Source organism: Misgurnus anguillicaudatus, chromosome 10 (assembly GCF_027580225.2).
Source record: "Misgurnus anguillicaudatus chromosome 10, ASM2758022v2, whole genome shotgun sequence".
NCBI lineage: Eukaryota > Metazoa > Chordata > Actinopteri > Cypriniformes > Cobitidae > Misgurnus > Misgurnus anguillicaudatus.
The window spans coordinates 40,709,310-40,733,152 of record NC_073346.2 but is presented as its reverse complement, the minus strand read 5'-3'; the positions used below and the strand labels follow the sequence as shown (position 1 = coordinate 40,733,152).

The 23,843-nt window shown below is 37.3% G+C and overlaps 2 protein-coding genes across 7 annotated transcripts; one reads left to right on the top strand and one right to left on the bottom strand.

The window, feature by feature from the left end:
• Nucleotides 1–1,676: 1,676 nt before the first annotated feature.
• trip13 (thyroid hormone receptor interactor 13) lies at nucleotides 1,677–12,772 on the bottom strand. 5 transcript variants are annotated; one of them, XM_073872629.1, is made up of 14 exons: nucleotides 12,635–12,772; nucleotides 10,204–10,338; nucleotides 8,710–8,863; nucleotides 8,209–8,338; nucleotides 7,295–7,350; nucleotides 7,024–7,114; nucleotides 6,843–6,915; nucleotides 6,694–6,757; nucleotides 6,524–6,610; nucleotides 4,934–5,040; nucleotides 4,602–4,755; nucleotides 4,353–4,465; nucleotides 3,903–3,972; nucleotides 1,677–2,115 (listed from the first exon to the last, which is right to left on the bottom strand). In XM_073872629.1, exons 2-14 carry the CDS (start codon nucleotides 10,290–10,292, stop codon nucleotides 2,020–2,022), a joined length of 1,284 nt encoding a protein of 427 aa, XP_073728730.1. In that variant the 5' UTR covers nucleotides 10,293–10,338; nucleotides 12,635–12,772; the 3' UTR covers nucleotides 1,677–2,019. The 5 variants fall into 5 exon arrangements, with proteins under 5 accessions (XP_073728730.1, XP_073728734.1, XP_073728731.1 ...); XM_073872633.1 differs by having other exon boundaries at nucleotides 8,209–8,335; XM_073872630.1 differs by having other exon boundaries at nucleotides 10,204–10,342; nucleotides 12,635–12,770.
• Nucleotides 12,741–23,086, top strand: brd9 (bromodomain containing 9). 2 transcript variants are annotated; one of them, XM_073872628.1, is made up of 17 exons: nucleotides 12,741–12,883; nucleotides 13,359–13,573; nucleotides 13,691–13,780; nucleotides 13,856–13,991; nucleotides 14,833–14,898; nucleotides 14,987–15,123; nucleotides 15,221–15,331; nucleotides 15,900–16,021; nucleotides 16,095–16,227; nucleotides 16,418–16,490; nucleotides 16,604–16,699; nucleotides 20,577–20,709; nucleotides 20,961–21,072; nucleotides 21,168–21,215; nucleotides 22,296–22,392; nucleotides 22,505–22,675; nucleotides 22,850–23,086. In XM_073872628.1, the coding sequence occupies exons 1-17, from the start codon at nucleotides 12,832–12,834 to the stop codon at nucleotides 22,951–22,953; spliced, it is 1,896 nt and encodes a 631-aa protein (XP_073728729.1). In that variant the 5' UTR covers nucleotides 12,741–12,831; the 3' UTR covers nucleotides 22,954–23,086. The 2 variants fall into 2 exon arrangements, with proteins under 2 accessions (XP_073728729.1, XP_073728728.1); XM_073872627.1 differs by having other exon boundaries at nucleotides 15,840–16,021.
• The last annotated feature ends 757 nt before the right edge of the window (nucleotides 23,087–23,843 follow it).

The window sequence follows — 23,843 nt, the reverse complement described above, 5'->3', positions numbered from 1 at the left end:
GCACAAACACATGCATACAAAAACCGACACACACACACACAAAAGCACACACTCGCACAAACAAACACATACACAACCCCCACAAACACACACCATACAACACACACACACACACACACACACACACACACACACACACACACACACACCAACACACACGATACAACACACGGACACACACTAAAACACACACAAAGTACACACTTGCACAAACACATGCATACAAAAACCGACACACACACACACAAAAGCACACACTCGCACAAACAAACACATACACAACCCCCACAAACACACACCATACAACACACACACACACACACACACACACACACCAACACACACGATACAACACACGGACACACACTAAAACACACACAAAGTACACACTTGCACAAACACATGCATACAGAAATCGACACACACACAAACCAACACACACAAACCAACACACACACACACACACAAAAGTACACACTTGCACAAACATGCATACACAAACTGACACACGCACACACAAAAACACACCCATAAAGTACACAAAAGCACACACTCGCACACACACACAAACATAAACAAAAACACACACATTTGTGCACACATGCAAAAAAAACACAAATTTGTGTGCACACAAGACACTAAAACACACTCACATACACACACACTTGCATTTTCTTCATAACCTAAAAATCTGGGTATCTAGTTATCTTATAATTATTACAGTATGTGCACAAGATTAGCAAAGAAACATCATTTTCACAATCAGTCAGACGCCTATTTTGAAAGAAAAAAAAGACGGCGATGACGATATTTCTAATAGATTTCCAATTCTGATATGCCAGTAAGCTGCGTAAACAATTCTTTAATTTCAAAGAAAAGCTCAAGTCTCTCTTTGTAATCCGTTCAACCTTAAACGTCAAACATCTCGCACACAAGTCTATCAACTCTTCACCAAATCCATTAGTACTGGCAGCTAGATCCAGCGCTCACAGCAAAAACACTCAAAACTGATTAAGAAATTTAGCAATATAATGTTGCTTTGTTTAAAGGCCTACTAGTATAAACAAAACAATAAAGCCTTTGAGGATTTTTTTATCCTGCATTGATTGGATTCAAACAGCTGTATGGATTTGGATGAGGAACTATAAAGTAGGAAAAATACTTGCAGACGTCGCAATTATGGCTCAGTTGATGAGCTCTGCAGTTACTGCACATCAGATGAATGCCAGACCGACGCCTGCACTGTATGATGTTACACAGGTGTTGAGCTTTTATTTAGGTATCAACAGGTGTTGGCACGTCATGCTGCTCTTTGATGTGATTCCCAAAATCACAAAGTTCTGCAACTTCAGCCTTTCACTTCTGTGATAAATGAACACATGGTGTGTCAGACAGGTTTCTGAACACTGAAGATCAAACAGTATGTGTGAAAGATTTGGGTGTAAATAAATACACATGCTGTGTTAAATGTTTTAGTTTGTTTTATAAATCAAATCTCCTAATTTACACTAAACCAACTGTGTCACTGCAGGGTCACTACAAACAAATGGTGCTGGAGTTTATGTCACTCCCAACCACACTTATCTGTCATTTCATCCTATGACTTTAAACACCATTACGCCACCTGCTGGTAGTGAAACGTGAAATACACTAGAACATATTAAGAACATACGGAGTGACATTGTGCTTGTTTTAATCAAATGTTTAAATATATACATATATAAAAACTGAACATAAAATGAACTGTTGATATGCAAACCGTAGCTGATACTGTGCATATGTCAAACTTTTTACATACTTGATGCGCATATGTATCATATGAAATTACAAACAGCAGAATTAACAGCAACCTGCAGATAACAGATAACAGATTCAAAGTGCTTATATGAACATTCAAACTTAAAATAAAACAGAATTCACCAAGTGATTAGAAAATGCTGTCTTAGCGGATCAGAGTGGTCAGAAGTATAAAAATGAAAGTGTTATAGCAATATATAGCAGCCCGCTGTAGGCTTGTGCTTAAACACAGTTGACCAGGTTTGCTTGTTCCTGTCTCTGATTCTCCACAGCGAGATCCATCGCCTTCAGAAAGCTCTCGACTGTCATTGTAGATGTCTAAAGATAACAGACACACTTTCACTTAAATTCAGTTTGGTATATAAGAGTAACTGTAACACTTTACAATGAGGTTGTATTAGTAATTAGTAAATGCATTAACGAACATTTACAAACATTGTGCATTCACCATGCATTAAAGGTGCTGTAGAATGTGAAACTATATTTATGTAGGCAGAAATGAATAATAAGAGTTGTGTACATGGAAATAACATATCTTGAGCCTCAAACACGATTGTTTTCTCCTTCTATGTAAACCTTGTGCATGCAAAAGACCGCTGGAAAACAATCTCAACATAAAACCAACTGTGACGTTACAGTCGAGATGTACGCCTCAACATTAATTTACACATTAAATTAATTACAATGTTGTTACAATGCTAAAAACAAAGTTGTGACTGCTGAGATATAGCATTAACTAGCAGATAGCGCTATGCTAACGTTTAGGCTGAAGTTCTACTATTGATGTTACAGTTACGTTTTGCAGGTCCATACTGAAAAAAAATCACAAACTTACCACTCAGAAATGTCCATTAACAATCTCCAAACAATTGATCATTCCTCAAAATCTGTATCTTTGTCTGATACAGACTCAAACATAAGATCTGTTTACATACACACAGAGCTACTGAAGAAGCTGCTCTGAGAAACATCTAGCTGATCGTACTCAGTCTGTTCAGTTAGGTATGTTTAAGTTGATTCCCTCACGTATTGATACCGGTGTCCCGCAGGGCTAAGTTCTGGGTCCTTTACTCTTGACTATTTATTTATTGCCGCTTGGTACTATTTTATGGAAACATGGAATCCAATTTCATTGTTATGCTGATGACACCCATCTCTATATGTATATCTGACATTAAAGTTTGGTTTTCAAATAATTTACTCAAACTTAACAGAAGCAAAACTGAAATTCTTACTAAGGCTGGTGGTTTCGCTGTGTATTGATGGCTCCATAATTGTCCCTTTAGATCATGTTAAGAGCTTGGGGTTATCCTTGATAATACTCTTTCTCGAAGCCCATAAAATAAGACAAATTTAGTAACACTGCCCCTTTTTCATGGAATAAGATTCCTCAGAATATTCAAAATAGCAAGTCTTTGCTCACTTTTAAATCTTGGTTAAATAACATATCTTTTTAAGCAGGCCTATTTTTAATGTTGTATTTTGTTTATCTTTTCTTCTTTGACTGAATGTAATTTGATTGTTTTGTATTTTATTATTGCTTTGTTTTATGTTTTACTTTAAGGTGTCCTTGAGTGCCATGGAAGGCGCCCATAAATAAAATGTATTATTATTATTATTCATGATGACCCTTTCAAATAAGTTAATAATAGACCATTTCATATTATTACAATGCATTCTTTGGCACTTTTAATTCTTGTTAATGTTAGTTAATGTCAGTACAGTTTATTTATGTTAGTTCGTGCATTAATTAATGTTAACAGTTACACTACTTGGTTTTATAAATGCAGTATTAGTAAATGCCGAAATTAACTTCAACTAAGATTAATAAATGCTGTAGAAGTATTGTTCATTGTTAGTTCATGCTAGCTAAGGCGTTCACTTATTGGTAAAGGGGATATTTACTTTTTTAAGATGTCAAATAAATCTTTGGTAATAATTCATATTTATACTGATTTTAAATGTCAGTAATTTAATGAGCATTACTTTTTATCATATTGCTTTTCCTGATGTTTAATACAAGCGTGTCGCTATAGTTTAATGTAAATTAAGGTTAACCGTGGTTAAGGGGGTCATTTTTGTGTTATTTTATCAATGATAAATACCTTTCCAAAGAGTGCATGGGCCAGAAATGGGATTTTTCTCAAGGTTCGTCCGCTGAATCCGACGCTCTTCCTGTTCAGAGACAGTGAGAACATAATAAGCACATCAGGAGAGCACGTATATGTAGGAAATAACAACTTGTTATGTGTACAAGTGTGTTGACATTCTAATACAATAAATCTAATATTAAACATTAATTCATTACCTCATCCGTGAACATCTCCCATTGTTCCACTCTCCTTCATAATATCATTAAGCTTTACCTTTGTTATTGTGAAATAGCGACCGCTAGTGGTAAAAATTCTACATATTGTGCCTTTAAAGAAACTTTACAATTAAAAGCCTTTTTGATTTTAGGGTAAAATATGACCCAGATATGTTCTGGATAGTGAGATTCATTCATCAATCGCAAAGAATCATGAGATAATCTGAGGTGTGTTCAGGTCACTCACTGTGAGATTTTCCTCAGCATTAAACTCAGACGAGTCACATCACTTTCCATGAAGTTCATGGTGACCAGTTCTTCCAGTCTTAGCAGCTGTTGTCTGGGGTAGATGATCTGACACTGCAGGGAAACATTAAACTTTCATCTCACACAGCAATCATAATGTCTGTCATCAATCACACAAATAATGTTCATGCTTTAAAAAAATCAAGTTCCTCTAGAAAGTACAGATAGATGTTAAATATGAAACGCACACCTTCATGAGCTCCTCCAGACACGACAGATAGATGCTGAATATGGCATTGGCGCTGGGAGGCCCGATGTACTGCTTTATATCAGCTCTGTCCACAAAAGCCAAATCAATCTTCTCTGTGACGTTAGATGTTGTGAGAATCACCACATTCGGGTGCCTGAACCAGAAAAGCAACAGGTTGAATGAATATGACTGATGCAAAAGCAAACGACACTTAACGTGAAATGGGTTTTTGAATTAAAAATAAAAAGTATAGTAATGAATTGTGCACAAAAAAATTAGATATCTGTTGTAAAAATCAGATTTTACTGAGGTGAAGATCAAGAGAAACTGACCGTTTGATCTGGTCAAGTTGGGTAAGGACAGAATTCACAACTCTAATGGCATCGGACGGTTCGGTTCCTGCCTGAGCTGCATTTCGTGCCGCTGTGAGACTCTCCACCTGACAAACACACAAGATTTAAAAGTGTAAGACAATATCCTCAAGTGAAAATCATTGTGTGGATTTGATATAATTTTAACAAACTTTAAAGCTTTAAGAATGTAATTTTCATATTTCAAGGCCATTTGATGATAGAAATTGTGCAGTGACAGTCATTTTGTTAATGTCACTGAAGCCGGAGGAATACATATTCATTATTATATATTCATAAATTATGATATGATATATAAAACTCTTGAATTTTAGGTACACTTGGGTACATTAAAACAGAACCCATCTCTAATTTTCAAATGCATACAATTATGTTAAATACAATACAATTTTAATCCAAGATGAAAAACGTATGCTGAAAAAAGTCAGAACAGTCGAGTGGAGAAGACTAGTAATTAGATTACCGTTAATCTTACGTTCAATGTTTGCGGAAATACATATGGTAAAAAAAATCGATTTGTGGCCTTTGAGAATGGATTTTTAATCGACCACTTAAAAAACACAATTAATTGAAAATAGTTTTTTTTTTTTGCCCAGCCCTAATCATAATTCTAATATCCTTTAAAATAAATCTTCAAAAATTCTGACAACCTATATATACATCATTGGAAAGCTCTAAGAATGAAGTTTAAAATTTTAAAAAACCTTTTTGCAGTAATAATAATGCAGTGACAGTAATTTATTAATTTGTGACAAGGTTATTCAGCAAACCGTTGACACCTAGTGGCCGTTGTTGGTAAAACCACTAAAAGTGTAACCGAAACCTAATTTTTTTGATTTTAACTTGAAATTTGGATCAGAACTAGTTAAGACTTGGGGTGTTTTGGGAGTAAAACATTTAAATTTTATGTTTTTAAATATAAAAGATATACTTGATTCCATTATTTTGATTTTTTAGATAAATCTTCAAAAATCTTGACAAACTATATATCATTGGAAAGCTCCAAGAATGTTGTTTACATATTTCAAAACCTTTTTGCATTAATAATAATGCAGTGACAGTAGTTTATCAATTTGTGACAAGACTGTGCAGCAAACCTTTGACACCTAGTGGCTGTTGTTGGTAAAACCACTAAAAGTGTGACGAAACCTCATTTTTTGTGATTTTTGTGAGTAAAACATTTTCATTTTTATGTTTTAAAATGTAAAATACATACTTTATTGCATTATTTTTATTTTAAATAAATTTAAATTGCAATTGCTTTTTTATTGAATATTTACTACTCCTAACACTTTAGTGAAAAACTTAAAAGTGTCTTTTTTAAAACAAGACCAAATTATTTTGCTTCTAGACCAAATAATGCCAGAGTTATATTAATTTCACCTCTTTACCTCCACACTCAAAAAGGGGAGACAGTTTAAACATAATTTTAAATCAACCAAAATAAAACAACATCCAGACCGATGGAAATTAATTTGGTGTCCAGTAGACAACGTTTACAATAATTTTTTTTAAAAGGAAGATTCATGATAATGTTTAAAAAGAGAGAACCTCATCTATTAGCACAAACACAAGGGCATCTTTATCGTCAATAAGTTCCTGAATCTTCTGAAACATCTTCGTAACCAGTTTCCCGCTCTGTAAAACAGTCACATGTATTAAATGAGTATCATATGTGCAGTTTAAGAGCATGACTTCAGATGTGACGGGTCCAGGTGTACCTCTGAGAACCACTTGGAGAAGAGACTGTGACTGTTGATTTCCACAAACTGACTATACGCGTACCTGCGAAGAAAGGAAGCGAATGAATAACAGGTGATGAAATGAAAGGATGTTCATCTGCTGCCATATCATCAGAAAACTGACACACCTGCCAGACAGTCGAATGGAGAGTTTCTGAGCAAGTCCTTTACACAGAGACGTCTTTCCTGTGCCAGGCGGCCCTGAGGGTTTATGACACATACAGCAACTGTGTAAACATGCCACGGGCGAATACTCAATCAAAAAAAAAAACTGCTGAACAAGCTTTCATTGTTTGGATCAAGACTTACCGTGAAGTAAGACGACACGATTCCAGGCAATCAAATTGCTGTCAACATTCTTGTCAGAGAAGAAAATTGTTGTAGTGACATAATCCAAGAGCTAAAGACAAAAGCACAAGTACATCAAAAAGTGGGCTGAGCCTTATGATATTATATACCACGACATACAGACAACTAGTCAAAAATGTGTACACACCTACTTTTGATACATATTTAAAAAGCGCTATAAAAATAAATGTGAATAAAAAGTATGAGATGACAGTAGAGGAATGTGTCTTACATGTGTTTTGATGTCTTCCTCATAAACGAGACTCTCCCAAATGCCATGAAACTCACCTAAAAGACAAAAAGACGTATTGGATCTGGATTTTTAAGAATACACGCATCTCTATATTACCGAGTCCCTAAGGTGACATTGGAGTAAAAAAAAACTGAAACTCTGTGCTCACGTGAAACTTTCGCGTGCTTACATGAAACTTTTGCGTGCTCATGCGAAAGCTTCATGTGCAGAATTTTTTTTTAAAGTTTAGTTTCATGTGTGCACGGAAAACTAAACGCGATATTTTCACTTGCGCATGCGAAACTAAATGCGATAGTTTCACGTGCGCACACGAAACTAAACTTTATTTAATTTTTTCTCCATGTCCCCTTAGGGGCTCCGTACTATTTCTATCGGTTTAGCAATAATGCTTGAAAGAAATAAGCAATATTTTAGTGGTAGTTCAACCAAAAATGTAATCCAAGAAGCTTAGTTTTAGGTGCTTATGTGAAACTATCACGTGTGCACACGAAACAAAACGCGATAGTTTCATGTGCGAACGCAAAACTAAACTTTCGCATGCTTACGTGAAACTTTCGCGTGCTCATTCGAAAGCTTCATGTGCAGAATTTTTTTTTAAAGTTTAGTTTCAGTTGCGCATGTAAAACTATCGCGTGTGTACGTGAAAGTTTCACGTGCGCGCGCAATAGTTTCACGTGCGCATGCAAAACTAAAATTTATATAATTTTTTCTCCATATCCCCTTAGGGGCTACGTACTATTTCTATCGGTTAGCAATAATGCTTGAAAGAAATAAGCAATATTTTAGTGGTAGCTCATCCAAAACATTTTATTCTATATTATACTGTTAGTGCAAACTATTTCTATAAAGGAGTTTATGTGAGATAAGACCCAGAAGGGGTGTGTCATACTCACCTGCTGGGAGGAGCCAGTGATTGGCAGCAGAGAGCTCCTCCTCCTCCTCAAGAGTGAGTGTGTTTGGAGAATCATCATTGAGTGAAAATATATGAATACAGAGGTTGTGGACCCTTAGATCTATAAACTGCTGAAGAAAATAAATAAAAAATAGCAAATTGAGAAGTTCAGGTTTAAAATAATAATGACAAGAAACATCTGGACACACCCACTGCACTTTGATTCATTTTCGTTACCGTTTACCTTTCCACATTTTAAAATAGCAAAGAAAACAAAACTATATAACAAACAAAAGTGAATTAGGTGGCAGTGAACATTGCAAAAAATTGTTTAAAAAAAATCAAGACAATCTTAAATTTCAGAGTTTTTCTAAAGATGACAAATCTTGTGAAGACAACGAAGCAATGTCCAAAATTTGACTTGTACTAACACCAACAAATGTTTTTAAAATGTGAAATTCAGATTATGGAACAAAAACCAGAAGGTTTAAAAAAAACGTACTTTGGGACCAACTGCATCGGTTATAGTGACAGACTTCACATTTCTGGTAAGAAATTCATCATCAAATTCTGTCCATTTGTAAGAGGCTAAAACTGAGCTGTGTCGATCCAGCAGTGAGAGTACATGAGTCCGTATATCCGATCTCTTCACCGTGCTGCAAACACATATTCATACCAATTAAAACACAAAACAGTGCATTATTTACACATCACCAGTTTATCTTCCATAATGTGATGTATTTAGGAGTGAACCAGGACATTTGTGACCCTGGACCCAGTCATAAGGGTCAATGTTTTAAAATTGAGATGTATAAATCTCAACTAAATAAGCTTTCAATTGATGTATGGTTTGTTTACATGAAACAATATTTATAAATCTGAAGGTGGGGCAAAAAATCTATTGAGAAAATCACCTTTAGGTTGTCCAAATGAAGTCATTAGCAACTGCATTCACTCACAAAAACTAAGTTTTGATATATTTATGAATGGAAATTAAAAAATATCTTCATGGAACATGATCTCTACTTAATATTTTAAAGGGGACATATGATGAAAATCTGACTTTTTACACATTCAGGGTTCCCACACCTTAGTTAACCTCAGATTCAAGAAACTTCAAGGACTTTCCAGGTCCAATACCCTCAAAACTAAATGTGGGGAGACATTTCAAGTGAGAGCAAGGTTACATCGTGTTACCTTTAAAGATACATTGTTACAGTTCCCTTTCAAGGGAACTCGCGCTGCGTCACTGCGGTGACACTTTGGGGACGCCTCCAGGGGTAAGTGCGTCTGAATGTGTATATCAAATTCAACCAATGGTGAGGCTTAACGATAAAGACAGGGTGATGCAGGAGGCAGGAAGTATAACGCTATCTGAAATATTGCCAAAGACGGCGTTACAGGGACGCAGGAAGTATGGCAAGGGAGACGCAGCGTCTCGTTCCCTTCTCAGGGAACAACAGTTACATATGTAACCTGAGACGTTTTTATGTGTTCAGAAGGGGATCTTATTATAATAATACCGCCTCTTAATCTGCACTATCCAACCACGGGACTGCCATTTAGTGCAGTGATCAGCTCATTTGCATTTTAAAGGACTCACTCACCCAAAAACAGCACATTTTTGCTCACACCTATAAAGTGACAATTTTAACATGTTATTATAAATTATCTGTGGGGTATTTTGAGCTAAAACTTCACATACGTACTTTGGGGACAACACATATTTATTTTACATCTTAAAAAAAGTCTTGTAAAATGTACCCTTTAATGATTTTTTGTCATTAAAGAAAAATGTATCATTTGATCCATACAATGCATTGTTGGCTATTGCTACAAGTATGACTGTGCGACTTATGACTGGTTTTGTGGTCCAGGGTCACATTTGATAAAATAGGATACAGGGGCTAGATTGTCACATACTGTAAATTAAGAAAGTAAATCGTTTTTTTTTTAATACATGATCAAAGACACTGATGCTGAACTGATGCTGTACCTCTCAGATTTCACTTGAACTTCTATGTGCACATCAGGTCGAATGATTCCCACATCAGTCATGTGTTGATCAGCACCAGATATCTCCATTACTACAGTGAAGATGACTGAAGTATATCAGCTCAATACAGAGAATCTGTGTACAACACAAAATCATTCGACACTTACAACAACAGCCTGTATAATGAATGAAAAGGCAACATGTGATCCAGTTAACTAAATTAACAAAATAATCAGATTAACATAAGCTACAAATATAAGATTGATTTTTTTTACAATATCTAACCCGAGGCAAACATTTCTCACTGTAACACGGATATGTAAGAGAATAATGACAGCATTTTTCACAATGTACTGTTTAAAAGTAAGTCAGAGATATGTTGGTTTTGCCGGTTGTTGATGAGTAACAGCTGTGAGTGATCACAACGCGCTTAAGCAGCCACGTGATAGAAAAATAAGTGAACATTGTCCCAATGTGAAGTGAGCTAGGGTCCTTACCAGTGCCCGAGCCTGTGTACACGATATACTGATTCACGACCTTGGGAGCTAGGGAACGAATTGAGACACAGGGTACGTTTTTATAAGCGGTCGACCCCAAAAAACAAGCATTTTTAAAGACACTAAAGTTGAAACAGGGAACTTTTCATAGTACTCCTATTAGTAGAACTGCGCCCACTAGTGGGAAACGTAGTCAGCGATCCACTTTTTTCACCTTAAAGGCTGAGTTTTACAGCTCAACAGCTTATAAAAACGTATTTCTGGGTTTTTTGGCTTGTTGGCTGTACATCATCTCACACAGCAGCTTTTGGGCATTGTTCTGTTTTTTGTTGTGGGCCGGAGATGACAGGGAGGCGGCCTCTCGCAATACAAAGTCATTAGGTGTGTTCGACTTCATGTGGCGCTGCGCAGACCAATCAGTGGCTGACTCAAAGCAGTGCATCCCGGTTAGAAATTTTGTCCGACTTCAGCTGGCGCTGCAGGCACGTGACTGTGTCATATGGTTTTTAAGTACCGCGAGAGCGTTTCAAGAGTAGCCGGCTAGTCCAGCCGGTGCAGCTTCTCCAGAGCGGCTGCACGGGGTTGTGATGACGACACAGCTTTACGTGATTGGTCGCCTCACTGATGAAAACAATCACGTGCGTTTCAAGTTTAATCCAACCTTTAGTTCCACTAATAAACATTATAAATTCATGTATTAAAACAAGAAAACATGTTAATATGCATCAATTTGTTATATTGTGTCGTGTATTAAAATTAATATGAAAATGTTTCCCATTATTTTCGGGTATACAGTATAAGCAGCAATTAAAATATTAGATATAAAATGTTTCTGGTTGGAACTTTTTATTAAAAGGTTTGTTTTTATCAAATTCAGCGTCTACGCGATTAAAAACAAGGAAACAGGGCGCACACGTCACTACGGCAAGCAGCAGGTGTCCGGCTTGACGGCTCCGTCTTCAGTTCCTCCCACGACTGCAAGCGGCAAACCTCGCCGATCGGTCTGCGCAGCACCGGATGATCTCGAACACACCTAATGGAGACGGTTGGATTGTTTTTCCCCTGGTGGGCGTGGTTAGCATAACTGCACTCTGTCTCTATGCAAATATACTGGTTCATTTGGCGGAGCATAATTTATAAAGTGGGAGGAGTTGGATCTAGATCCAACCCCGCCCCCTGGATGTCATGTCCATTTCACTCATGATTGGTTTGCTTACAAACAAACATTCCTCAAAATATCTTCTTTTGTGTTCATCAGAACAAAGACATTTTTACAGGTTTGTTACTACAGGAGAATCAGAAAATGATGACAGAATTTCCTTTTTTTTGTTGAACTATCCCTTTAAGTGTGCACTGCGGAGTGGTGTAGTTTACAATACAACACACTAGAGAAGAAAAACAGCAGCAGAAAGTGTGCTTTTATGTAGCGAACAGCAAATCACAAAAATGACTTAAGCTGGGGTATCACAGACTGGGTCACACATAACCCCTCCCCTGAAAATGCTTAGCAACCACCCAAAAACACCCTGGCAACGCCTCAGTCAGAATAGCAACTATAATATAACTCTTCAAAACTACACAAAGCTTTAAACAACAATCTAACAACCTCATTTTTCTAAATGAAACGTGTTTTACTGTTATATTTTGATGAATTATTATTACAAAAGTATGTCATTACCTTCTGATACTTTACCATGGTACTGCATCGCTACTTGATGTAACTTAAGGGTATCACATTCTATCTTATCTAACTAAGTTAACGTTAGTCATCACATCAGTTTTGGACACCGGAGGTAACTTACATGAGGTAACAGCTTACTGCGTTTTGATTTACAGCCTTCATCATAATAACAACCCATAATATCTCTAATTCACACATATTACACGGCTTACTTTAAATACATGAGGTAAATGAAGTCTTTAAATCCGCTCACCTCTCAAAACAGCGACGGACAGACAAACTCGAACATACCGCGCCAACAATGACGTCAGGCCAACTCGGAAAAGACGTCACTGGGGGCCGGAAGTCAACATTAGCAGCTAATGTTGCACCGAGACGGACAATTAAAGAGCATCACAGACAGTTCTGTCCAAAACACAGTCTGTTTATTTACACAAATAAAGAGACGCAATGGGGAAGAAACACAAGAAACACAGACCTGAATGGAGAACAGTGGAGGGAGGTGCGTGAGCGCGTGCGTGTGTTAATACACAATCATTTCATGTTGTGTATCTGTGTTCATTCAAGTAAAATTACTAAATAAATCACTGTTTTATATGCATACTATAATATATAAACAAATATTCGCTCGTAATTCATAATTTTCGTCCGAGGTATGATATATAGTGTCTGTAAATATCTGCTTATGTTCTGTGTTTAATATTTATTTACATCATTGTGTCTCAAATTTGTTTTTGTGTTTTTATTGCTTGCAGCTCTGACTGTTTTGTTGTCTTTTAGTATTATTTACAATACAGTATGGGGGATTTGATGTGTATGATTATTAATGCATGTAAATATTGAGTAACACTAGATGATCTGGTGGTTATTATTTTTTACCACAGCTGTATTATTTAGAAAAGTTTTCTATAATGTAGAAATAAGTTTCCTATGCTATTGCAAGGTAGAAATTGCATTGATATTTTTGTCTTTTTCAGACTATGAGGACAAACCTTTAGATAAGCCACTGAAGCTGGTGCTTAAGGTGGGTGGCAGTGAAGTGACCGAGCTCTCCGGATCGGGACATGACTCCAGTTACTATGACGACCGCTCCGACCATGAGTGGGAACGCCACAAAGAGAAGAAGAAGAAGAAGAAAAAGAAAGCAGAGAAAGAAAAACATTTAGATGATGAAGAGAGGAGACGGAGAAAGGTAAGCTGACGTGTGCATTTACAGGCACTGAGGAACCACACTAACACTGTAGCATCTTGTGATCATACAAAATACCCGTTGTGTCTTATAACTGCTGTATTTATCTAATTTATCCAGGAAGAGAAAAAGAAGAAACGTGAGCGAGAACAGTCAGAAAACGCTGCCAATGTACCAGTTGAACCTTTTACTCTGCCCAAACCTGTAGAGGTAACATCAGTGACTCTCTGTCTGATGTTCCAGCTGTTAGATCAGACTGTTTACTGAAGGATCTTTGTGTTTCAGGTGGTCGTAGAGGAGAAGAAACGGAAGCGAGAGAAGATCGAGTCAGAATCAGAGGTAGATGAGTTTCTTCCTCCGGTGAAAGTCGAGGTGGAGCAGCAGGCGGATCGACCCGTACGAGCCTGCAGAACTCAACAAGGTGCCACAGTTTAATCATTTACAGTTCAACTAAAGAATTCAAATGAAGGAACTGGAATAAGAATTGTGAATAGTGCACAACCCTTAAAGAAATGAAATCCTTCAAAATAAATCATACATGGTTTTTATGTTGTTTTGTTGTAGATAATGAATTGAATTAGGGCTGCATAACGATTAATCGCAACTAATAAATGTTTTTGTTGACATCATATATATGTGTGTACGGTATAAAATAATTATGTATATATAAATACACACTCATGCATGTATAATTTTAAGAAAAAAAATAAGTATTTTAAATGATATATAAATATAAAAATGTGTGCTGGGCAAAGATTAATCACATACATAAAAATTTGTTTTGGAATAATATATGAGTGTGTGCTGTGTGTATGTATTATGTATATATAAATACACACACATTCATGTATGTATTTAAGAAACATTTACATGTGTTTATATATTTATTTATTTATTTATTTATTTATTTATATTTTTATCTATTCTATATAAATAAAAAAGATATATATAAATAAAAAAATTCTGAAATAAATATATGTATGTGTGTGTGATTAAATATACATAATAATTACATACAACACACATATTTTATGCAAAAAAAAAACACTTTTATTTTGTATGCGATTAATCGCAATTAATCTTTGCCTAGCACTATGTAAATATTTTTTTTTATTATTTTTTGCATGTGTGTGTATTTATATATACATAATCATTATACACATTAGACACATATATGATGTAAACAAAAAAAATATTCTGGAAACGATTAGTCACGATTAATCGTTTTGCAGCCCTAAATTGAATCCTCTTGTTTTTTCCAGAAAATGAATGCACTCCTCGGCAGCAGCTTCTCGAGCATTTCCTGCGTCTGCTTCAGAGGAAAGATCGCGTTAAAACAAACAATTAAACTATTCTGAATTATTTTAAGCTTTGCATCATTTCACGCACCATCTCAAACTTCCAACAGGAAAGATCAACATGGATTCTTCGCCTTCCCCGTAACAGACGCCATTGCACCGGGATACTCCATGATTATTAAACATCCTATGGACTTCAGTACAATGAAGGAGAAAATAGCAGCGAACGAATACAAAACAATCACAGAATTCAAGGTACATCAGTGCTTATAAAAGCCATGATTTCACAATCACTGTAAAATGCTTATTGTTGTATAATATGATACAAATCCTCTATGTGTGTCATCTCCAGGCCGACTTCAAGCTGATGTGTGACAACGCCATGGTTTATAACCGACCGGAGACGGTCTACTACAAGGCGGCGAAGAAACTCCTTCATACAGGCTTCAAAATGATGAGCAAAGTAACATATTTAACTCAGTTTGACATTTTTTTTGTTTTTCATCATTTAACACATTCGTACCATAATTTTCGTTCAGTTTTAATATGTTGTGTACATTCTTGGGCATGGATTTGTTGACATTCATGTTAAATGCATTTTAATGAAGAAGCCAGCACATGTGAGAACTCATTCAGCATCCCAGCATGCACTTCATGAAGTCTGTTGTCTACACGAAGGGAGAGTAATTCAACTCCAGTATATGATCGTTTGTCTTGCTTGGTCACTACTACTACATAAGGTATTAGTAATCAATACCGAGTAGTAAATACCGACAGGTAACATTTGACTGGTAGTCTACCTTGTTGCATTATTGAAGCGATGTTTGGATCTGTGGGTTCACACAATATTTCTACCATCAAATACATCCCATTTTGGACACCCCGCGTCTTCCATCTTCATGGCGTACGGCAGAGCTCCCGCAGGAGGAGTAAACGGGTGTCGTGTGGCTGTATTTGTACTCTGCTTACAGGAGCGGCTGTTAGCTTTGAAGCGCAGCATGTCTTTCATGCAGGACATGGATTTTTCTCAGCAGGCTGCCATTTTGGGTGACGACGACATCGCCCCTGAGGAACCTGTGCCGGAGATTGTGCCGGTCCACACCGAATATCCCAAAAAATCTAAAAAGCAACCCGTGAAAGAGCCCATCATCAGGTAAAGCACTTTCTTCTGCCATCCTGAACATTTAATGGTGCTTTGTGACCAAGCCGATGTGTTACTTGTGTAGTGATCTCTATGAGCCGGAGGGTAATGCTTGCAGTTTGACGGACAGCACAGCAGAGGAACACGTGCTGGCACTGGTGGAGCATGCGGCAGATGAAGCCCGGGATCGAATCAACCGTTTCATGCCAAACTCTAAGGTGCTAAACCTGAACTTAAACAGAAAACAAACTTCTCTCTAACCCTGGTTAATTTAACACTTTAGATTAACTTGATCAAATATTCTGCAGGTTTAATTATACGCTCTTCACATGACAACACCAGAAGACACCAGATGTGTACACGGTGATATTAAGAGTTTAACCAGTGTGTTTGGATTTTTTAATGTAGATTGGATATCTTAAGAAGAGCGCAGATGGTTCACTCTTTTACACTGTTGTGAATCAGGATCCTGAAGCAGAAGGTGCCGTTCTCATCTTCTTTCTGTAGAGCCCTAACAGATTCAGTTTAAATGTATTTTATCATTTATTATTATCACGTGAATGTTTGTCGATCTGATCTTGTTCTTTTTCTCAGAGGAAGAGACTCAAGCTGTAGATTTGAGCTCTTTGGCCAGTAAAATCATTCCTGGACTTACATCACTGGGCTTTAAAGATGACCGGAGACACAAAGGTTAGGATTACTCTGTCATCAAACATCTGAACATCTAGGTCCCGACTGTGATTCAAGGGTTTTGTTCTTCCAATGCAAGTGTGTGTACTTTAAAGGAATATTCCATTCCACTTTCATAAAAAAAATCCTGAGGGTTTGCTCACCCCCATGTCATCCAATATTTGTATGTGTTTCTTTGTTTAGTCGAGAAGAAATTAAGTTTTTTGAGAAAAACATTCCAGGATTTTTCTCCATATGGTGGACTTTATTGGACTTTAACAGTTCAATGCAGCTTTAAAGGGCTATAAATGATTCTAACCGAGGCATAAGGGTCTTATCTTACCAAACAATGTTATTTTTGGCAAGAAAAAATATGAAGAGTTTCGTTTCAAAATGAAACCATTTTTTTAATTGTTCAAAAATCTCGTTTTTTGGTTGTGCATTTCAATTAATTTCAATTCAACTACAATTGGTTTGTTTTGATTTAAACCTTCATAACTTAAAAAATTCAGCTAAGTAGCACCATAAAACAAAATAATAACATGATAACATAATAATAAACATGTTTTGACAAAAATGTTAAAAAATGGATTTATCTCGTTTTGCAACGAAACTCTTCATATGCACTTTTAAACCACAACTTTTAGTCTTGCACTAACAGGGTGACACGCCAGCGCAACCTTAAATATTACATCATCACGTTGAAGGATCACACATGATGTATGTGTAACTACCGCTCCAGTCAGAGTGCTGCAACGGGTCAGGTACCCATGGATACCCACATAAAAGTGTCTAAAACGGGTGGATTGTGACATTCCTGAAATTCACGGGCGGGATGCGGGCGGCTAATTTACTCCGTGCGGACAGGTAGTAGCGTGAATAGCCTATTTAGGTGCCGATGGTAGGCTACTTGAATGGCGCAAATCAAAGCGCACTTTAATTGGAATGATTTTAGCGAGTGTGATTTATGCAGGTACGGGTTGGGTAACGGACCAAATATTAACGTGTCTGGGCGGGTGGTGATTTAATTTTGATATTATCACAGGTGACGGGTCGGATCTGGTGCTGAACCCGTGTAGGACTCTGGCTCCATTGTGTTAACAAGTGTGTAGAAAGAGGAGCGTTCAGACATTGTTGTATGTGGAATGATATTAATTAATGTCTTTGGGGCGGTTTCCCGGACCAGGATTAGCTTAATCCAGGACTAGGCCTTAGTTTAATTAGGAAATATAACTAGTTTTAAACAACATGCCTTACTAAAAACATTACCTGTGTGCATCTTGAAGTTAAACAAAGGGCCCTGATGTATTTTAAGATCTGTAAGTGAAAGTTGTTTTCAGTTTGGAGAGCTCTTAAAAGTGTTTAAATCTAGGACTAGTCTAATCCCTGTCAGGGAAACCGCCCCTTTGTGTGTCAGTTTATTGTTTAAAATTGTCCACAAATGTGCTGCAAATGACAATCGTTTTGCTAGATAAGACCCTTATGCCTCAGTTAGGATCAAGTTTTGAAACTGTTGAAGTCCACTATATGGAGATAAATCCTGGAGTGTTTCCCCTTAAAGAGACGTAGTTTCTTCTCGACTAAACAAAGAAAGACATAGACAACTTGGATGACATGGGGGTGAGTAAATTATCAGAATTTTTATAAAAGTGGAAGATTCCTTTAAGATACTGTGTACACAACTCACAGCAGTTTTTCAGTTTCTTCAGAAAGATAAAGAGGCTGATTAATATTGGTCAGCCAATATGGGATTTTTAATGGCTGATGTCAAAATGTTAAAAAAGCTATGTGGCCAACTAGACGAAATGAGGCCAATATAGACTATATCATACCATACGTGTATTGTCGCGGTCACCCGTCTGGGCAGAACTTTACTTGTTAGGGCCCGAGCACCGAGGAGCAGGCCAGAATGGCCTGCACCGAAAGGTGCGAAGCCCTATTGTTTTTGCTCTGATTTTTTTTTTACGTTTCGGGGCAATTTGGGTGCCTTAACATACTCGAAAACTCTTGGAATTTGGCACAGACGTCAGAGTCATTGGCCATTAGGACCGTGCAAAGGCTGGAACTCGGGCGTGGCAGGGGGGCTCTGTAGCGCCCCCTGTAATGCAAAAACAAACATTGTTGCACAGATCGAGCAAACATTTACGCACATGTACGAGAGTTGGTACGCATATAGATATCATCGACCCAAACAACTTTCGCACTCTAACATTAAAGCTCCGCCCAACAGGAAGTCGGCTATTTTGGATTGTTTAAAAAATGCATGCGGTGAACTTTTAAATACTCCTCCTAGGGGATTCATGCGAATGACACCAAACGTGGTGAGCATGATGCCGAGACATTGTACTTGCTAAATTGCGAAGGGATTTTTGATATCTCAAACGGTTCTGCCATGGCAAGGCGACAAATTTATGGCGAATTCAGAGAAACAGGGAGTGTCTAATATCTAAGGCAAAAAATTTCTTATTGTGATGCCACACGGAGTGTTTGTTCGTCTGAAGATTCCGATCGCATCGATGTGCCTATTGTGAGGCTCGGGTATAGCGCCACCACCAGGCGCCAGGAAGTGTGTCAGTCACAAAGCTGGATTTTTTTAACAGTTCCATGCAATGTTCTTTTAAATACTCCTTCTAGAAAAATCATGCAATTGACAACAAAAATGGCCAACATGATGCCGAGGCATAGTAGATGATAAATTGTGAAGGGATTTTTGATATCTCGAACGCTGTTCCCATGGCAATGTGTCAAACTTTACTTTCATTTTAAAGGCATATTTAAGCCTTACAGTTGCATGCAATGAACTTTTAAATACTCCTTCTAGAATATTCATGCGATTGACTCTAGAAGTTGTCAACATGATGCCGAGACATTGTAGATGATAAATTGCGAAGGGATTTTTTATATCTCGAACGCTGTTCCCATGGCAACGTGTCAAACTTTGCTTTCATTTTCCGGCATATTTAAGGCTGACAGTTACATGCTGTGAACTTTTAAATACTCGTCCTATAGGATTCATGTGATTGACACCAAACGTGGTCAACATGATGCTGAGACATTGGAGATGATAAAATGCGAAGGGATTTTTGACATCTCGAACGCTGTTGCCATGGCAACGCATCAAAGTTTACTATTATTTCAGGAATGTTTAAGCCTCTTGGCATGCTTAGATTAACTTCAAATTTGTCACACACATCAGAGTTGTCAACTGTTAAGTGTTGACAAACAGGTCAGACATAGTTTGCCTCTTAAGTCGCTCACTAGCGCCCCCATTTGTCCAAAATGTGGGGTTTCCTTTTACCAACAGTCCCCAAATAGGTCAGTAACAACATAAATAGTCCACTGATATTTACCCACTTGATGCACGTGTCCACCGTGCATCGTTTTCTCGGAGGCACCGTGTAGCGGTAAAAAACCGTGCGAGGGCCCGCCATCGCTGCTTGCAGCTATATTTATTATTGATTCTTAGCAGAGTTTACCGGAAGTTACATTTGTTCCACGATTCAGTTACAAATTGAAAATACGGCCAATAGAAACATGGCCAGTGAATATTGACGTGTTTCTACTGGCCGTATTTCAGTTCGCAATGTCAATTTGCACAATTTAAGGGGTAATGGAAACGCAGCTACTAAGAACTGTTTTCTAGTTTGTTCATGTGATGTTGTATTTATTCTGTTTTAGTATCCAAATGTCAGTGAGAAAAAGCATAAAACTTTAAAATATGAATCTGTATGTATCGGTTCTGGTTATCTTTGGTAGCTTTTTAGAAGTTAAACATCTCTATATTTAATAAAACACATGCAAAAGACCTGATGATGTGACCTGTTTTGCAGAATGCTGAAGTTTGTTGTGCAAAATCCCCATTCCCAACTCTACGTATTTGATCTTGTGTGTGTTTCAGTGACGTTCTTGAGCAGCGCTTACAACACTCAGACCCTTCAGAACAACTCTATTTATCCTGACCTGCTCCCAGATGAGATGGACACGCTGTACTCGGCTTACGGAGATGAGGCGGGTGTGCAGTGTGCGCTCAGGTCAGCATCCTCAACCTTTACTTTCCCAAAACTCTGCTGTTATTCATTATTGCTCTCATTCTAGAACAAACAAGTATGAAACTCATCTTCATATGTGCTGTCATGAAACAAAATGTTCTCACAGACTCTGATGTGTTCAAGCAACTTATTTAACAATTTAACACAACACCTTTAGCACAGTGATAGTGAATAACTCAATTGTTTTTCAGAAAAAATTGTAGTTTAATGTTGGCTTTCATGTGTATGTGTAGCCTGCAGGAGTTTGTAAAGGGTTGTGGGAGTTTTACGAAGAGACTTGTGGATGATTTGCTGGATAAAATGACAGCAGGTGATCACTCAAAGGCCACTGTCCAAATTCGACAGGTATATTATTATCAATAATATATAATGGGTTTTAATGTGTTGGAGTTTTGTGTTTGTTGATCATCTGTGTATGCTGTTATGTTTGTCTCTTTAAGAAAAGGAACATGCCCATTGATGCCAAGTCTAGTTTATATGACCTACAGGTAAGATTGTTTTCTTATATATCCATGGCCGTGCTTAATAAAATGTTTAAATGTTCAGCATTAGATGATAACTGTGTCTGAATAACAAAAGTGTCAGAATCTACCAACAGCCTTCTCTTGAAATTATTTTATGTTTGCCGTATTTGACGCTAATATGTGACCCAGCTAAAGTCATTTTAGTGATTCACTGTTTTCTACATAAAATCATAATGTAAAGAAAATTCTGTGAAAATATATTTTTGATATCTTGTCAAAGATTAAAATAAATGTGAAATGATCAATGATTGAAATCAAACTTTGATGCTCCTAATCTCAGCGCTAGATTATAACACCATTCACACAGCAGTTTGATCCCAGAAAATTTTCGTACAAATGCTCCGGTCTTCCATAAACGTAATTGGCTGGCTTCGCCGAGGTTATTAGGTCATAAGGCAATCTGATTGGCTGACGCACGCATTGCTACTTGAAAAGCTGAGAAATGTTTAACTTCTGCCGCGAGCAACGGCAGTGACATCGCACAGACGGATCCATAATTCAGTTCGGCAACGCTTGACGTCACCCATTAAAAGTGAATGGGAAGTGTACTGCAACATTGCCGTAACATTCACGGAAAGCATTCTGTGTAAACAAAAGGCAGAAACAATCACGTAATGGGCGTGCAGTAGTGAGGACGCGTGTGTCATGATCTTATGATTGTACTCTTTATGATCTTATTATAAACAAACATGCACGCGTGTGGTTTCTAAAGAAAAAAATCACAGATAATTAGCAAACTTCAGACGCTGTGGGAAAAAAACCTGCAGGACTTTTTATGGTATGTGTGTGAATGCACGCACGGATTTCGAAAATCATTGGCAGTATGAAAGAACCAAAAATGACACAATCCCGGACAAATCCCAGATGCATTTTCTGTGTATTTTCCATAATTTGAAAATGGCTAGCATGTTTGACTTTTGTAATACTGTATTTACCACATTATTCTTTAATCTATGACATAATCTAAATAATATAAAGAGTGTGGTGCTCTTTTAAATATCAATGAATGGCTTTTTCTCATGAAAACTGAACTGCTGGTTCCAGGGAACAGTTGGTGGTGGTATAGACAGTGGCTCCGTTCTGGATTTCATGTCCATGAAGAGCTATCCAGATATGTCTCTAGACATGCTCAACACGTTAGGTAAGACGTTCTGTGCTGGACATATCCAATCCTCTTCACTGTGTAGGCCTGCGTTCACTGTGTACATGTTGTGTTGTCTGTCTTGTAATGGATGTTTGTTTTTTGTCTGTAGGTAAATGTGTAAAAAAGGAGCCAGAACATGAGGACGGTCATCCACATTTTGACGAAACAGCCAAACTCCTGCAGGAGTTCCAGGATGCAGCGGTGGACAGGGTTGGGTCCAGACCATCCTCCAATCTCTCCTCTCTGTCAAACGCCTCTGAACGCGACCAACACCATTTAGGTACTAAATTATTCCCTGAATTATAACATAAGTGCTGTTGAAAATATTGGACAGAACCCAAATAAAAACTTTAGGACATTATTTACTCTTCCTGTTCTCTTGGGTCCTGTTTTGGTAATGATTTAATAATGATATTTAGCATAATTCTGTTGTTTTCTCATGTTTTGTAATCAGGAAGCTCACCTCATCTTGGTGTTGGAGATGGTCCAGCAGAGATGGTTCAGGACCCTTATGAGTTCCTACAGTCTCCAGAAACCGGATCTACAGCTAACAGCTGACGGGCGACACACAACTCTGCTGATGTTGCTCTGCTATTATGTATTGTGTGGACTGTAAGTTTTTGTACAGAATAATTGCGTCATGTGTTGTTGTTGTTTTTTAAATAAAAGCTCATTGGCTGGTTTTATGTAATGGTTTGGGTTTTCTTTCACTAATCCTGTGAACACAAGTAATGGTGTCTTATCTCATTCTTGGCTAATGATTTAAAATGATACAAATAATTTTAGAAATATTTTTTGTTTCATTATAGAAGGACAAAAATGCCAACATCCATTCAAAGTAAAGTGGTTATATTATTTGAAATCCACCCGTTTATTATAAAAAAATCATATAATTTCTAAAACTGTGTGTTTAATCTTCATTTTATCTTTTGAGATCACAGTGACGGTAAAATGTACTTCAGATTTGTCAAATGTGCACATGTTTAACTCCTGTTATGCATCTTGAGGCTTGTAAAGCATTATTTAAAGAGAGCACTAATTTGCATTTGCTTGTGGCGATTAGTTTACAGTTAAAAGGAGAACTACTATGTTCCCTTGCTTTGATGCTTTTATATTGTTTTAACTTTATTATCAGATTACAAAGTCACACAATAGTGTTTGAAAGTTTGAATTCTGCTTTTACCTAAACAATGAATTTAATAACATTACTGCTGTTTATGTTTTTAAGTCTGCTCATTGCCCTGCTGAAAAATCCTAAGACTAGCATAAGCTGGTGAGCTGGTTTAAGATGGTCTCTCAGCTTGGTTTTAGCTGGTATTGCTGGTGTAGCTAGCTGGTCTAGCTGTGTTTTGGTCACTTTTTAAGCTGGTCTAGTTGGTCAGGCTGGAAGACCAGCTGAACCACCGGCTTTGGCAGGCTGTGAGGACCAGCTTAAACCAGCTACTGCC